Source organism: Lithobates pipiens, unplaced genomic scaffold, assembly GCF_037356315.1.
Source record: "Lithobates pipiens isolate NorthernLeopardFrog02 unplaced genomic scaffold, aLitPip1_a1.2 Scaffold_10, whole genome shotgun sequence".
NCBI classification, from domain to species: Eukaryota; Metazoa; Chordata; class Amphibia; order Anura; family Ranidae; genus Lithobates; species Lithobates pipiens.
The window spans coordinates 134,487,843-134,506,226 of record NW_027507686.1 but is presented as its reverse complement, the minus strand read 5'-3'; the positions used below and the strand labels follow the sequence as shown (position 1 = coordinate 134,506,226).

The window sequence follows — 18,384 nt, the reverse complement described above, 5'->3', positions numbered from 1 at the left end:
TTATTGAATTTTAACAATTAGTATAAATAAGTAGATATGGCGGCAGCAAAAGAAAAGATCATATATATATATATATATATATATATATATATATATATATATATATATATATATATATATATATATATATATATATATGGTAATAATATTGAGTTGTAGTTCGAACATAAACTAAAAGTAGTTTAACTAAAACAATTTTAGCATGGATCTAACAACTCAAAAGATACATTGTATAAGAGAGGATAAATCCAACTTGGACCAGGTTAATATAAGATGACCTCAGATAAAAAAAAAAAAAGAACTATATAAAGAGTTAATTGAAAGAGGAGAGATAGAATATGGGTAAAAAAAAAGGATTTTTGTACTCACCATAAAATCCTTTTCTCTGAAGTTCATTGACAGACACAGCAGCTCTTCTTGACCTTAGGGTTATATCGCCCCTTTAGGAGAGGACTAGGGAGAAAGTGTTAAAAACACTTCAGAGAAAAGGATTTTACGGTGAGTAAAAAAAATCCTATTTTCTCTATCGTTCATTGACGGACACAGCAGCCCTTCTTGACCTTAGGAACGTCCCCAAGCAGTGTCAAAGAAACGAGGGTTGGGAACAGCAAAAAAACAATAACTCCACCCATAACAACCAGAGCTCCTCAACGGAGGAGTTGCAACCTTAAACAGCCGCCTGCAAAACCTTGCGGCCGAAGCAAGCATCCGAAGATGCGCTCACATCAACCTTGTAAAATATTGTGAAAGTGTGAACGGACAACCAGGTCACCGCCTTACACACCTGGGAAACAGACGATTGATGTTGGAAAGTCCAAGAGGCACCAATTGCCCTGGTAGAATGTGCCGACCTCCGAAAAAGAGCCGTAGCAGACAGATACACCCGCAGAGCCTGGACTACGGCCAAGGAATGCAAAGCCACCTCTTTGGGGTGTGACGGACAAGGACATAAGGACGGAAGCACAATGTCCTCATTTAGATGAAAGGCCGAAACAACCTTTGAAAGAAACGAAGGCTGCGGACACAGCACCGCCTTATCCTTGTGGAGAATCAAGTAGGGAGACTTGCAAGACAAGGCCGCCAACTCAGAAACCCTCCTGGCAGATGTAATAGCCACTAGAAAGAATACTTTCTGAGAGAGTGTCAATAAGGGAATCTCCCTAATGTTTTCAAACAGCAGTTTCTGAAGTACAGAGAGCACCAAATTCAAATCCCACGGAGGTAGCAGTGGTTGAACCGGAGGGGCCACATGTCAAACCCCTTGAACAAACATACTCACCAATGAATGAGTTGCCAAGGGATGCTGAAAAAAGACAGCCAAAGCTGATATCTGCCTCTTAATGGTGCTTAATGCGTTTCTGATCCACTCCTCGCTGCAAAAACAGCAGGATCCTGTAAACTGAATATGTATGCAGACGCCACCCCATATCCTCACACATGGAGATGTAGGCCTTCCATGTACGATGATAAATCTTCCAAGAAGATGACTTCTGTGCCCTTAACATAGTTGATATTACTGAATCCGACAGACCTCAGTCCCTTAGCACATGGCTTTCAACAGCCATGCCCTTAAAGCCAGGGATAGTAAAGTAGGATGACGTAACGGACCTTGTGACAGAAGGTCCTCTTGCTTCGGCAGTTGCAAGGAACATCCACCACCATTTGTACTATGTCGGAGTACTATGGACGCCAAGGCCAATCTGGGGCAATCAGAATCACCGGAATCCCCTTGGGCTTCACTCTGCAAAGCAGATGTGGTAGAAGTTTGAGTGGGGGAAAAGCATAAATCAGCCGATAATGCCCCCATGGAGCCACCAACACATCTGCCGTATCCGCCCATTGATCCTTTGACCTGGCCACAAACCTCTGTACCTTCCAATCTAGTTGAGATGCCAGGAGATCCACATCTGGCGTACCCAACCTTAGGCAAAGGAGCTGAAATACATCTGGATGTAGCAACCATTCCCCTTGGTCCAGCATCTGGCGACTTAGGTAGTCCACTTGCCAGTTTTCTAGGCCCAGAATGTACACGGGCGACAGAGCCAGCACTCGCCACTCTGCCCACCGCAGGATGTGAGCGACCCCCAGTGACCATGTGGAGAGGCACCGCCTGATTGCCCGAAGTTCCAGCACGTTGATTGGCAGGCGGGATTCTTCCTGGGTCCACCCACCCTGGGCTGACTGTACCCAACCCCCCCCCAAACGGTCAGGCTGGCGTCCATTGTGATCACCATCCAATGAAGAGGAAGGAACGACTTCTCAGACCAAAGAGTTGGCCACCACAACAGGGAGTCCCTGACTAGCTGGCTCACTCAAATTTGACAATCCAGGGACAACGGAGATTTGTCCCATCTTGATAGGATCTCCTTTTGCAAGACTTGAGTGTGGAATTGAGCCTTGAGTGTGGAATTGAGTGACTAACATGAGACCCAGGTCTTGCATGCAAAAACGCAGTGACGACCACCGGCGGGACACCAACAGCTTCATTGCAGCTTGAAGAGTCTGCAGCTTGTCCGAAGGAAGAAAGACTCTCACCTCTGAGGAGCCCAGAAGCAGGCCCAGATACTCCAGGTGTTGAGTCGGCACCAACACCCACTTCTGTAAGTTCAGTAAAAACTCCCGAAGAGTTTGCATAGTGATTGCCACATCCTGCCTTAATTCTGAGGCGGAAGCTGTCCTCAGAAAGAGGTAGTCCAGGTAACCCACGATTGCGATCCCTCGCTGCCTTAGTAAAGCCAAAATTGGGGCTAGCACCTTGGTGAAGACCCTCGGTGCCGACGCCAGGCCAAAAGGGAGAGCTACAAATTGGTAGTGCTCGTCCCTGACCGCAAATGGCAGAAACTTCTGATGCTTGATGCATATGGGACATGCAAGTATGCATCCTTGATGTCCAGGGATGCCAGAAAATCCCCCTGATGGAGTGCAGTGACCACTGAGTGAACTGAGTCCATCCTGAACCTTTGTACTTTCACAAAGCAGTTGAGGGCTTTGAGGTCCAAGACTGGACGGACCCCTTCCTTCTTCGGAACTACAAACAGATTGGAGTAGAATCCCTGAAACCTTTCCGGCATCGGTACAGGTACCCCGCACAGCAGGGATTTTGTGAGGATGACTTAGTTGTGATCCAAATCTTATCCTAATTGGCTGCTTCCAACGAAAAGCCAAGATCCATCTCCCACTTAGACTCACCATCATATGTGGCTGAGTTGGGTTTAGTAATAGGATGAGTGTAAAGATTTGAAATAAGTCCCTTAGTGTGTGGGTCATGTTTACATATATTTTCAAAGCACGTTCATTTATCTAAATTAATTCTTCCTTGTATATAAGGCATACATTTTTTTTAATCTGAAGATATTGAAAGAGCCCTGAATTAGGAAGTTTGTGACTTTCACATGAGTCGGGGAAAGTTTTGAATGAAGTACAGGATGCTAGATTTAGGGGAAGACCAAGAAGGATAGAAAAGTGGATTTTTAAGAAATGATAAAAAAGAGGTATATGGAGAGATTGTAGTCCATTTACTAATTAAAATTTATCCCAAATGGCTAGTGTATGTTTAATTATAGGATTATTGAGATTTTTACGGTCAGAGGAATTAGACAATACGAGGTTGGTTATTGAAAGTGAGTCGCAATCTATTGTTTCCAGCGCAACACAAAGCAAAATTTCACGTTTTGCATGATATTTAAGCATATGGGCTAATTGAGCTGCATGATAATAGGTGGTAAAATTAGGAAACCCTAGTCGCCCCTTTGGGCTTTAGAAGGTAAAGAGTGTGTTTGGGCAGATAGGGTTTCAAGGAGGCCAAAATGAAAGTTAATGCCTTATGTTGTAGTATTCTGAGAAAGTGTGTTGGAACAGGGATAGGTAAAACTCAAAAAAGATAAAGAATTTTGGGCAGTACAGCCATCTTTATTATGTGAATTTTACCTATCCAAGATAATGGTAGAGAGAACCATTGTGTCAGAAGAATAGATATTTGACGCAAAATTGGAGGATAATTGGCAGTGAAAATGTCAGAGAGATTGGGTGTGAGAGTTATCCATAGGTAAAGAAGGCGTGAAGTGGACCATGAGAAAGGGAGGGATGTTTGCGCTTGTTGTAAAATATGAGGAGGTAAAGATATATTTATGGCTATAGATTTTTGAGAGTGAATAATTAGAACAGGTACGTGGGCAAAGTGATCAAATTTACTTATAAGATTAGGAGCAGAAATATGAGGAGGGGATGACATAAAGATTAAGATATTATCAGCAAAAGGGCAAAGGTTATGTTGGTGACCAGCTAAATCTAGACCTTTAATAGAGGGGTCAGTATGGATTGATTGAGTAAGGTGTTCAATAAGCAGGGCAAATAAGAGGGGAGAAAGTGGACATCCCTGACGCGTACCCCTACATATGTCAAATAGGTTTGATTTATATCCAGCATATTTAACATAAGCGTTGGGATTTTGGTATAATGAGGAGACCCAGCTAAGAAAATGAGGACCAAATCCCCAACGTTGCAGGGCAAAATGTTGGTAATGCCACAAAACTGAATCAAATGCTTTTTTGATATCTAAAGCTAAGCGACAGGTGGGTATTTGTCATGATTTAGCTGCTTGAATTAGTAAAGTAGTCCTGCGTACATTATCTACCGCTTGGCGCTGTGGTATAAAGCCAACCTGGTTTTTATTTAGTAAAGAACCTATTAAACTATTTAAACGGGTCACTAAGACTTTCGCTAGTAACTTAATGTCAAGGTCGAGCAATGATATGGGTCTATAGTTAGAACAAGATGTATCATCTGACTGAGGTTTGGGGATCATTGAAATTATAGCCGTTAATGTTCCGGGGCGAAATTATTGATCTTTAAGGAGAAAATGAAATGCGTCTATTAACATTGGAGCAAGGATATGTCTTATAGTATAGGGCAGAGAACCCATCTGTGGCTGGACGTTTATTTGATTTAAGAGAGTTAATTGCTAATTTAATTTTGATAGCTGTAATGGGACAATCGCGTTGGGCTAAAGGAATAGTAGGAAGTTTGATTTGTGAAAAAAATGATTCTGCTAAAGTTTGATCAAAAGATCAATAGTTTGGATTTTTTTTTACAGCACAACAGTATGTTGCATTTGAACACATTAAGGATCATTTTTCAGTTATGCTGTTTACTGGTTTCTTAAACAACAGCCATGTGACTGTTAGAAATATGGCGCAATGAAGGAGGCAACAGGCTGATACTGTTTGGACACACTGGACTGTGACAGATAAGAACTCAAACCCATCAAATAAAGCCGTTGATAGTTTGTAAGCGGGTAGCACTAAGGAATTCCTACTGTTATTAACATGAAATCATACTTGGTGTGCATCATACTTGGTAAATTGGAACTACCATAGGAAATACAGCCCTTTTAGCAAAGGAGTTAAAACACTTTTTTTAGATTCCAAGTAAAAAAAAAATACACCAATCTGCCTTAATTTTATGTCTAATTAAAGGTTAAGTGAATAAAATTATTTACTTTGTTACATTGACAATGAAAATCGGAGGGACATATTAGGCAACAAGTAAAAAAGTTGTCCCTGAAGTCAATGTGTTGAAAGCAGAAAAAATGGGCATCACAGTTTGTTGTGTATAGGTTTGTGTAGCCCCGGAAAGACCAGAGTGACCATGTTGACCCATGTGCACAGGTAAATGTGCCTACAATGGGCATGTGAGAATCAAAACTGGCCCAAGGAGCAATGGAAGAAGGTGGCCTGGTCTGATGAATCTTATTTTCTTTTACAGCATGTGGGTGGCCAGGTGCATGTGAGTTTATTGCCTGGGGAAGTAATGACACCAGGATGCACTATGGTGAGAAGACAAGCCAGCAGAGGTAGTTTGATGCTTTGGGCAATGTTCTTCTGGGAAACCTTGAGTCCTGCCATTCATGTGGATTGTACTCAATACATATCACCTACCTAAAGATTGTTTCTGACCAAGTACACACCTTCATAAAAACGGTATTCCTTGATGGCAGTGGCCTCATTCAGAAGGATAATGTGCCCTGCCACACTGCAAAAATGGTTCCAGAAGGGTTTAAGAAATGCAAAAAGTGTGAGGTGTTGACTTGGCCTTCAAATATCTCAGATCTTAAATCAATCAAGCAAGAGGCACCGCCTTACAACTTACAGGACTTAAAGGATCTGGCATTGATGGCTTGGTAGCAAATACCACAGCATACCTCTAAAGGTCTAGTGGCATCCATGCCTCAATGGGTCAGGAATGTTGGACCTACTCAATATTAGGTGGATGGTCATATAATTATGGCTGATCTGTGTGCGTGTGCATATATATATATATATATATATATATATATATATATATATGCACATATATATATATACACAAATACACAACACCCAGACTGAACATGGGTTCAGTTATAATGACATAAAAATAGAAGAAAAAAGTAATAGGTTAATTGACCTGTCTTGACAAGTGTATATGTGTTTGACTGTGGCAGAAAAAGCAGAATGTAAGTTTCTTAATGGGAAAGAATGATTTTAGATTTTTCTGTATTGTAAATTATGTCGTAATAAATTAGTTAAAGAAACACTGAGGTATGCACTTTATATACTGTATGTGACTGTAAGGAAATTGTAGGGTTTCATCTATCCAATGATCCTTCCCTAATTATAAATGATACTAATCCACTTCCCTCAAATGTTGCATGAGGAATAACAGTGTGGGTCTTACACAACACTGCAAATTATTATTTTTCCACTACTAAAGTTGAAATCTGGGCTCAAACAAAAAATAAAGGCTGCAGAGATTATTGTTAAGTGATGAATAAGATGAAACTGTTGTCAATTTGTAGCACTATTGTCCTACCTTTTATATCAATATTGATTCCTTAACCTCCTAGGCTGCAACGCACAGCAAGAAAGACCACCAGCATGCCTCCTTGAGCTCAGAATTACAAGGAATAATGTTGCAACATTCAACCTATTTCTTTGAACATTCCAAGGAACTGTGTCAATGCCCAGAAATGTAATCTTGGTTTAGGTAGAATGTTACCCATAGCATTATAAAGGCACTTCTACAGCAAGCATGACAACACTACAATAGTGGGAGGTCAGCAGAAGCATGATGGATGCAATTAAAACCTACATTTCCAAAGAATTTGTTTAATATTATTTAAAGCAAAAGCAATGTACTCTGTAACTGAATATAAAATTTTTACATGACCGTGTCTTGTTATGAAGTAATCATATCTACTTATGTAAGTATTGAACACGACACAATTTTTCTAGGTAAATATATTTCTACAGGTGCTATTGATATGACATTTTCACCACATGTTGGTAACAACCCATTCAATCCATACATACAAAGGAACCAAAACAAATAAGTTCAGAAATTAAGTTATGTGTAATAAAATGGAATGAAAAGGTGAAACATATCATGATGGGTGAAAACAAAAAGCTCTCTCAAGATCTTCACAACCCTATTGTTGCAAAACATACTGATGGCATTGGTGACAGAAGGATTTCTAAACTTCTGAATGTTACAGTGAGTACTGTTGTGGCTATAATCCAGAAGTGGAAAGAACACAATTTCAACATAAATCGTCAACGACCAGGTGCTCCTCACAATATTTCTGACAGAGGAGTGAAACGAATTATCAGAAAAGTTGTTTAAGAGCCAGAAAGAGGTGGAATTAGCAGGTGCAATTATTTAAAAAAAAAAAAAATTAAGTAATGCACTCAACCGCCATGGCCTGTATGCATGCTCACCACGCAAGTTTGCTGCACAACATTTAGACAAGCCTGTGAAATACTATTGTCTGGTCAAATGAGACCAAAATGTAACTCTTTGGGTGATATAATAAACACCATGATTGTAGGTAAAATGGCACTGCACATCACCCCAAAAACAGCATACCAACAGTGAAGTTTAGAGGTGGGAACATCATGGTGTGGAGCAGTTTTTCAGCATACGGTACTGGCAAATGTCATATTGTTAAAGGAAGGATGAATTGAAAAATGTACCAAGACATACATTCTTGATAAAAATCTTCCACTATCTATATAGAAGAGAGCCACAGGACCTTCAAGATTTGAAGACTGTTTGTGTGGGAGAATGGGCCAAAATAACAACTGAGCAATGCAGGTGACTAGTTTATCCATACAGGAGGCAAATTGAAGCTGCTTGATTACCAACAAAGGATTTTGTACAAAGTATTAAATACATTTTAGTTAGCGGGTTCAATACTTCTTCCCTGTGTCATTCCATCTTATTACACATATCTTTATTTCTGAATGTATTTGTTTTGGTTTCTTTGTTTGTATGGATTGCATGGGTTGTTACTGACATGTGGTGAAAATGGAACCTTTAGAACTGTATTTACCTAGAAAAATTATATATATATATATATATATATATATACACACATATATATATATATATATACACACACACACACACACACACACACACACAAGCATGAACTGTCATCTATTTGTAAGGGAGACATTTCTAGCCCATATATAGAGAGTCGATCGCAAAGGTGTAAATCAATGTGCCTACAGATGTAATTATATTCTGCAAAATACATTATACTACAATGAGACCCAGAAAATCTACTAACCATAAGGTAAAAGGCTAACATTGTACTTACTGGTTTCGCCTCTTTAGCTGCAGGGATGACGCAGTCATCACTGTCAGATGCTGTAGATTCATTTCCATCAGTTGTTTGTTTTCCATCAGGATCTATACAAAGAGTAAATAAAATTGGAATATTTATATAACCGAAGAATGAAACAATACTGAAAAAAAAATACAAAAGAAAAAACTTTCCCTAGTTAAGTGTTAAATATTTGTGATACTGAGAAAACAGGTCCTTGTGACTGTTTTTATTTTAGATGGAGGAGGGGGACAATATCAATTGGACAAGGTTTTCAAATGTGTACATTTTATTCTTCATCAGCTGCCCAAAAATTTAAAGCCAGAGGCAATATGTTGCGACAGACATAATTTTGACATCTGATCCAATGAAAACAGCAGCCCAACTAGTCGATATCTGCATAAAATAAAGCTTCAGCTGCCTATATGTTTGGATCAACTGATTGTTTTATAAAAGATTTTTTTTCTTCTTTCATATTGTCAATTTATATCCCCCCCCCCTTTCCAAAGCTATAGCCTCAAGTACAAAATATATCTCTATAAATATAGCTCTATGAAGAACACAGAAAATAAAATTGATACTGTATCTCTGTAACGGTACTTATAGTCAACAGGTAGCAAGTGCAGCAGCCTGTGCTGGATCATAACATGACCTCTGGGCTGAGATCAATGAAATCAATAAAACCCTAACAATAAACTTCTCTAATTTGCTCCCTTTTGATATGTTAAATATACAATTATCGCATTGCGTTATATCTGCAAATGCAAAAAATAAAATAAAAAAAAGCCATCGATCATGTCAGAAATTCAGAGTTGTCCTGTATTATATGTGTATTATTTAATCGTAGCTCTTGCACTACAGAACAATTAGTTCTTATGCTGTTTAAATAAGAAGAATTGGAGGGATTTAGTAGTTTAGTAGAGATTTAGCAGTTTAACAACAGACAACTCTGTAAGGCTGACACCAATTCTTAAAATTACAGCTTACAAAAACGGCATGTGGTGTCATTCCACAAGAGGAAATTATGAGCTCTGTATATTTATGGAAGATCAACAGGTATCTTTTCCTATATTTGCAAAGTATTTATTATGGATAAAATATGGTTGAAATGTGCATGAATTGCAGGGATGCACCGCATTTTTTGTAATTTTGCCCTGACAAACAGCAAGATTCCCCTTGTTATCTTTTAGGCACTTCCTTTCTGTGCATCTGCCTTGGTGAATGGCTGCCGCAGATTGCAATTTTTTGGTTCTGATTAATAACTTGGCGTGAGTATAACTGAATGAAATGTGTTTAGTACCTTCTGCTTCCAAATCGTCAGATACTTCTGTTTCATCCCCTGATGTGTCATAACTTTGAGCTTCAAATTGCCCATCTGAAAGTTGTGAGCTTTCGTCATTATTGCTTGGATGTTCATTCAGTGATTCTTTTGGAACTTTCTCTTTTGCAGATTCATCATATTCCTTCTGAATAAAGAGCACATATTTTTACATGTCAAGCATTTTAATACCCAAAAGACTTTCATAATATGGCAATAATCTATAGACCTTGTTAAGCAAAGTAATATCCACACACTGTACCCAAATTCATTTTATGTCATTTTATTGAGACAGATAGAGCTTTTTATTAGTTTAACAGCCACAGAACTTTTTAATTTTTTACTATAGAAATTAAAAAAAGACATAAAAAAAAGTTTTTATTTACAATCTGATAAAACCTAAAAATGGCAGGCCAATACAAAAATTCTCTTTATGGATAGTTGACATTCTAATCTAGGGTAATGCAATTCCTCCCTCCCCCAACCCTTTTTTTTTAAAATGAAGAAATATGCTGTTATTGAGGGGGTGAAAGCGGGAAGTTCACACACAAGAGAAGAGCCATTAATGCAGTGCTGTTGTTAAAGTGTAACGCCACTTTTGTTGAGAAAAAACATTCCTCTCTGGGTGAGCTAAGTACTATGGATTATAACAACCTTTTTTGCAGATTCCTACCTTTTGTTATTCTGAAGAAATCCCTAAGTATTTCTCTGTGCCCATGTGGGAAAATTAATCTAATGGGAGTGGTTTCATAATGATTAATCCGCTGTGGCACCTGCAGTGCACTAATATGGAAATCTGCTAGGCCTGCATCCCTTTAGGTGTGTCCCTATTGGGAGTATCTCACCAATAATTACATTTTTTGTAGCAGGGGATGCCTAAAATATGACTTGTATCTTAGTGTAGACTTCTGGGAAAATTGGTGAGTGAATCACACAAGCAGGAAATTATGTTTCTGGCGTGTGTTCAGTACACATTCTGTGTACAGAACTCCGGGTAGCCATATTGTTTTCCCCACAAAAGTGGAGTTACCTTTTAAGTGTCTGTGGCTTTGCAGTTTAAAAATGTACAGCAGTACATAAGTGGTTAAAAAAAGACAGGGAAATATATGAGAATAGTCATTGAGAGGTTTACCTGTGATTGGAACAAGTAAAACTGGATTATTCTTTATATATATATATATATATATATATATATATATATATATATATATATGTGTGTGTGTGTGTGTGTGTGTGTGTGTGTGTGTGTGTGTGTGTGTGTGTGTGTGTGTGTGTGTGTGTGTGTGTGTGTGTGTGTGTGTGTGTGTGTGTGTGTGTGTGTGTATATAATGATAAAATAAAATGCTTGCAGCAAGATGGTCTTACTGAATAATCCTGGGTGTTTGATGATTGTCATATTTAGTAAACTAATACGAACATCTTCCTGTAAAGCATATTTCCTAAAATGGTTAAGACTTTGATGCATTTTGCCAATATCAAGCCTCTCAGTAAAGCACCATTACAAACTATATGATTAAAGTCAGCTGCATTCTGGATTTTTAATCCCGCAAAACTATTCTACTTCAATATTCCTTAATATCCTGTCAAAAGAAAAACATAATGCTCCTTATTTTAAATTGTGTACATTATGTACAATAGTCAAGCTTCTGTTTCTAAGAGGTATGCAAGCATGATTTCTAGTATTTACCTGCATATGGCTCTTTGCCCTCCAGGTACCAGAACATTCATAGACCCATTAAGGCAGTCAGAGGAATGAAGCATAAACAAGGTTTCAGTTTAACAGGTGTGATAGCAGGAAAGCAATATAGATTTTATTAGGTATTTTAAAAGTTTTCTGCCATGACTAGAGGTTTAACGAATGCTCCCATCTTACAAATCCTAACTTTGACTTGTCTGTGTATGCAACAGTGGAACAGCTCATCAGGCTGAAGTCTGGTCTTTCAGATTTAAAAGCAGTTTAAAGCTGCACTCAGATAACCAACGATGGTTAGACATGCATACATGATCTGACTGCCTTCAGGCAAAATAACTGAGGACTAGGGGCACACAGCCTGGTACAATGTTCTGTTTAACTATCTGGAACCTGTACTTTGTTTGCATCTGACCTGGCCATCTGCCTGCCGACTCTGCTTCTGTCTGTCATTTCCCTGACCAAGTCTCTGAGGACAAACACCCACCTAGTATCTGTCTTGCCTGTTGTTGGCTGTTGCTCTGGAAACACAGAGGGTCTACTGAACTCTGACATCCACTCACCAGGCATTCCTTTCAGGGCTGTCATTTTATTTCAATCAAGAAAAACAGATCATAAATGTTCCCACACAGGGGTGAATTCCACACAGCAGAAAAATAAAACTCTGTTATGTGGCTGTCCAACCAGCCCTGTCAACCTAAACCCCCAGAAAGCATCGCCATACATGACATAAAACATATCATAACAGATGCTAGAGGGGCATGACTACATGTTAACATTGAGGTTCCCAATAAACTATGCACACTGCAATACATTCTTAATACACCACACACTTGGTGATAAGTGAACTATGGAGCAGACAATACAACAAGCCACCTATAGGCTTTTGTCACAATATGTACATTCTTTGTTTTACAAATAAATATTTAAAACATGACAAAACAGCCTAGAGCTTCACCTATATATTTATATATATATATATAAATATTTTCCTACCTATAAAAAAATATATACAGTATATGAATCTACAGTACTGTGCAATAATGTTAGGCAAGTGTGAAGAAATGGTGTAAAGTAAGAAAGAATGCTTTCAAAAATATACTATATATTGTAATTGTTTATTTTTACAAATTTACAAAATGCAAATTGAACAAACAGAAAAACAAATCTAAGTAAAATTCCTATTTGGTGCAAATACCCTTTGGCTTCAAACCAGCATGTGCACAAGTCTGGATTCTGTAGGATTAGAATCAGACATATGCGTAACCAGTTATGCCAAGCAGGTGCTTATGATCATCATCATGAAGACTAAGTACAGCAACAAAACACAAGGTAGATATATTTGATCAGCAAGGCCTTTTGCAGGAAAATATTTCAAAGCAGACTGGGGTTTTAAGATGTGCTGTTCAATCTCTTTTGATAAAACACAAAGAAATGGGCAATGTTGAGGACCGTATATGCAGTGGTCGGCCAAGGAAACGTAATGTAGCAGATGAAAGACACATCACGTTCACTTAACTTTGACATGAAAAGATGTCCAGCAGTGCCATCAGCACAGAGCTGGCAGAAACCAGTAGGATCCAGGTACGCCCATCTACTGTCCAGAGAAGTCTGGCCAGAAGTGGTCTTCATGGAAGAAGTACAGCCAAAAAGCCATACCTCTGACGTGGAATCAATGCTAGGCAACTCAACTATGCACGAAAACATAAGTAATGGAAGCAGGTGCTCTGGACTGATTAGTCAAAATTTGAAATATTTGGCTGTAGCAGGAGGCAGTTTGTTCGCTGAAGGGCTGGACATTGTACAACAATGAGTGTCTGCAGGCAACAGTGAATCATGGTGGAGGCGTTCCTTGCAAGTTAGGATCTGCATTTCTGCAAATGGAGTTGGGGATTTGTTCAGGATCAATAGTGACCTCAATGCTTAGAAATGCAGGCAGATACTTATCCATCATGCCATACCTTCAGGGAGGCAGGGGATCGATACACTACGTACGTATACACTATGTACGCTTTTGAAGAAGCGAGAAGTGTCTCGTGAAACACGTCAAGTTTTTAGATGCTTGTGTATTATTTTATATGGATTGTTGTAACAAATGTGTATATTTTTTAAATATCTATGCACCATGTTTATTACCAAATCAGCTTGGCATTCATGTCCATGTATTTTATGTATGACAATTATATTATACCTGTAATAAATCTCAAGACCATGTTTACTTTTGTTATATTCATTGGCCAAATTGTGCTCACCTCCTTTAAAGTCCCAGGGCAAAATTCAGTTTTTTTGTTGTCTGTATATGGGGGAATTTTGTCACTAGACCATTTTTTCCTTTTAACGGTGCCTTCTATTACTTTCCAGTTCCATGGACCCTCCTACTGATGTGAAGTGCTAGATTATTCCACTGCTTTGCATCATGGATGAAGATGAACTAGTGGCATTAGTGATAACAAGCCTTGGTGGCACCAGCTCTTTGCAGGTAAGCAGAGACTTCACTAATGTCGGCTTCATATCTGTTGTGGTGTGTTCGAGCTATTCCCTCTCACGCTGTTTTATGCTGGACTTGTGGACCTTTGCTGCACCTGTAGCCTTTAGGGGTGCTTCAGCGTTAGATATATCACATGTTGACAACCAGTGACAGAGTTATAAATATGGTAGAGCTTAGGCCTCATATGCGTACACTTTACTTTATATAATTAACTTTATAATATTATATTGAAGTTGATAGCTGGTGGTTATCTTATTTGACTACGCCACAGGTCTGGCCTCATATATTCTGCAATTAATGTTTTGGCAGTATATTACATTGGGATCAGGTTTCTCTTTGATTAATATTTTATGTATTCACATTAATGTTTTTTTTTTATGAATAAGTATCTATCCCTGTCCCAATGATCATCCAATGAGTTCCAGGCACTTCTGAGTGCTCTACTAGTGCCTGTGACATGTAGGTTTATTGATGCATTGTTCCAGTCAGTTACCATGTGAGAGTTAAGTGGAACTTGTATATGGCATTTGTTGTCACTATGCCCTATTTGTACTGCTTTTTTTCCAGGTGGATAGTATAACTCTCTTACATGTCTTATTATGTAGATGTTGTGATAGCCTATGTTGCTGCAGAGGTTTAGGGCATTAATGCAAGGACTTGTGCTTACACTGTAGCAAACATTTGTTAGGGTGTTTCTCATTAAACATGCATAAACATGCAGTGTGTATGTGTGGCAGCATTGGGCTGGGTGGGGGGTTCAGGATTATTGGAAGCACTAAATTTTCCTTTCAGGTGCCTAGTTCCCAATGAAGGTGTTGTGCGGGTGGAGCCTGTTAAAGTCTCAGGCTGCTACCTCTCTGAAAGCAACAAAAAAGATGCTCTGCAGGATACTTTTGAATGGACATAGAGCCCTGTGTGGTATAGAACTTTATCACACTTGTGGGTATATTTAAAAAGTTTATTAAAGCTGACAATTCACAGGTCACTAGTACTTTTTTTTTCTCACAAATAAAGCTTTCTTTTGGTGTTATTTGTTTACCTCTGCGGTTTAATAAATATGGCCCCAAAGAATCTAAAAAAAAAAAAATTCTTCCTCAGTTTAAGCCAATATGTATTCTTCTACATATTTCTGGTAAAAAAAAAAAAATCACAATAAGCGTATAGTGATTGGTTTGCGCGAAAGTTATAGTGTTTACAAAATAGAATTTACAATTTTTTGTGAGACTGCAACACAGCCTGTGAGTGACAGCATCAGTTCTGTTCCTTCATGCTGTGTGAAGGGGGTGAGTCACTTTGCTCCAATCAGCTCTCAGAGCTCTCCTCACTGAGCTCTGCAGTATGTAATTTCAACTCTCCACCCCATTTTCTGACATCTCAATAAGATTTTATAAATTCTGGACTTTAAACAGATGAAGAGAAGACGGTAGATAAACAGGTACAGCTTATGTAGGGGGTTTGTTCCATCTCTGTGCTTCTCACCTGAGGCCAGTCACTTCACTGGGTATATGTAAGGGTTTACATCCACTTTAATTATTTTCAGTATGGCATACATTTTTCCCTGGAGTTTAAGTCTCGTGCCTTTGTTTTAGATGACGCTGTTAAAGGAAAAGTCCAGGCAAAACCCATTGCTAAACCTGCTTTGTGCCACACTCTACACCTAACCCATATAACCCTATAAAGCAAAACTCGCTGTACTTGCCTATTCTGCACGCCTACACATTGAAGCCACGCCTGACAGCTGATGCTGGGACCAGATCGGCTGCAGGATAGGCAAGTAAAGCCATTTTTGCTTTGCAGGGTTAGATAGATTAGGTTTAGAATGTGGGACAGAGCAGGTTTAGAATTAGTTAGGTTCTGCCTGGACTTCTCCTTTAAGGTACCCTAATGTGAGGGCCAGGTTTACCCACACTGGGACAAATCTGACATTAGTTCCACTTTAATATCCAAAATTGGCCTTTTCACCCTGCGAAAAGGCTTTTGAATCAAATAAGGAAAATACTTATGAAATCCATGCATGAAATCCATCCATGAATCCATTAAACTTTTTCATGAAATAGTCTGGGTACTTAATAATGCCTAATGCCCCACACACAGGTTCGGACATTCCGACCACAAAATCTGTCAGATTTTTTCCGATGGATTTTTGCATATACAGGGTCGCACAAAGATGGGACTACATAGAGGCCAGTAGCCAATAGCTTTTGTCTCCATTTTTTTTTTTTTGAGCATGCGTAGCATTTTGTGCGTCGGAATTCTCTACACATGATCGGAAAAAGTCTGATCGGATTTTGTTGTCGGAAAATTTTAGATCCAGCTCTCAAACTTTTTACCACGTGAAAAGAGCTAGTGAAGGTTAACTTATCAGAATATTATTTAATAAGTTAGGATCAATAAGCTACGGCAAAATCACACATGAAATTCTGTGTTATTAGCTTTAGCAATAGGAATTTTACACAGAACAGAATACACACGAAAAACATAGTACTTTGCACAAAAATCTAGAGTTAAATAAAACCCACCTTAGAGATATTTAACACAGAACTGTTCACAATTTTATCAGCTGTTTGGTTCCCCAGATTCTGAAAAAAAAATATGAATGATATACATTGAGGAAACCTTGGAGTGGAATTGACACAAAATCCATTCTTTGCTGCTAGTTAGGAAAAGTAAGTCACATTTAGCGGAAATGATTTAATATTTGTGATGGTTTTTCACTACTTAACTAAGAGACTTTCCCAGTTCAAATAAAGAAATGTAGAGAATATATGCCAGTACCTGTAGGTAACAGAAAATTTGTCACCTTAATCCAATCACCATGGTGTTATGTAATGTGTCAGGGAATACTGGACAACATGACTTAGGCTTCATTCACACCATGGGTTCCGTTTTGTGGGCCAATCACGGAATGTCCTTGCAATACCTATTATTCTGAATGGCACCAAATTGCGGCAAGATTTTGCCACAATTGTCGCCCGACGAATCGCAGTAAAATAGTGGTAAAATCGTGAAAACAGAATTTCAGGACCCCGACTCCCAAAAGAAGAAGGAGAACTTCTTTTGAGCGTCCTGCGATTTTGTTTGCACGATTTTAACCCAATTCGATGGAGCGGCAATCGCGGCAAAATCGTGCGATGATTTGGTGCCAAAGTAACAGGGATTGCAAGGGCATCCCACAATTTGTGGTGTTTCCGAATCATGGTGATTTTGCCCGCAAAACGGAATGCCATGGTGTAAATGGAGCCTTAGGCTCCATGTATGCTATAAGCTCAAAAAATGCTGGAAAAAACATTAAAAAAAAAAACGTTTTAGTAGCGTTTACAGTATGTTACAGTGCACCTCCGTCAGTTTTTGGTTAACTTCTAAATGACCACAATGCTTTGCTGGACATATTTTCTTGGGCCATCCGAACAAAGAAGATTGTAAAGAATAGCATCTGGGTATATGTCCCTTATTGCCATCCTTTTTCCCAGTGTACCAGTATATTGGGGACAGCAAGAGGCTGATATAAAGTCAAATCAGGTACACCATTTTAACCAAAAATGAATACATGTGTTAAGAAATACAAAGCTGCAGTAATATGTGTGTTTTATGTCTACTTTGAGCTCAACTTCAAAACTCTAAATGCATGACTGCTATGGTGCAACAAAACAGTTACATAGTTAGGCTGGCCATACACTACAATTTTCTTCTACAATTTCCCTTTAGATTAACCAAAACCATATAATGAAGTCAAACCTAAACACTTTCAATTTGTATGCAATCTGGCAAGCCCTAGCACTATATAGTTTAAGGTAAATCTAACGGAAATTGAAGAAAATTGCATAATGTATGGCCAGCCTTAGTCAGGTTGAAAAAAGTCCATCTAGTTCAACCAAAAAAAAATAAAAAAATCATACAATCCCATATACACAATCCTTCACCCGCAGTTGAAACCCCGGCAAAGCATGCTCCAATTTTGCAACAGCAGGGGAAAAATAACCTTTTACACTTATCGGTAATGGTATTTCTGGGAAGTCTTCCAGGACACCACCCTGAGAGATGACTGCCCCCCCCCCCCCCCCGCGCTCCTCAGTTGTGACAAAGTGTTGACTCACACCAGTGCATGCACAAGAGTGAAAAAACACCTCAATTCATATATTAGTTCAACCACACCACTACAACGGGTCTGAAGTAGGCCTGCTGTCCTGGAAGACTTCCCAGAAATACCATTACCGGTAAGTGTAACAGGTTATTTTCTCAGGTTG

At 38.8% G+C, this 18,384-nt stretch overlaps 1 protein-coding gene across 3 annotated transcripts in view; it reads right to left on the bottom strand.

Annotated features, from left to right (window-relative positions):
* RPGRIP1L (RPGRIP1 like) overlaps window positions 1–18,384 on the bottom strand; it is a 386,112-nt gene that overhangs the window by 84,260 nt on the left and 283,468 nt on the right. Inside the window, exons 20-22 of one of the 3 annotated variants that reach the window (XM_077458160.1) lie at window positions 16,660–16,719; window positions 9,945–10,110; window positions 8,639–8,730 (exon numbers count right to left, since the gene is read on the bottom strand). In XM_077458160.1, the coding sequence (XP_077314286.1) occupies window positions 8,639–8,730; window positions 9,945–10,110; window positions 16,660–16,719 (318 nt within the window). The remainder of the gene's footprint in view (window positions 1–8,638; window positions 8,731–9,944; window positions 10,111–16,659; window positions 16,720–18,384) is intronic. The other 2 variants (XM_077458169.1, XM_077458179.1) reach the window with 2 other exon arrangements.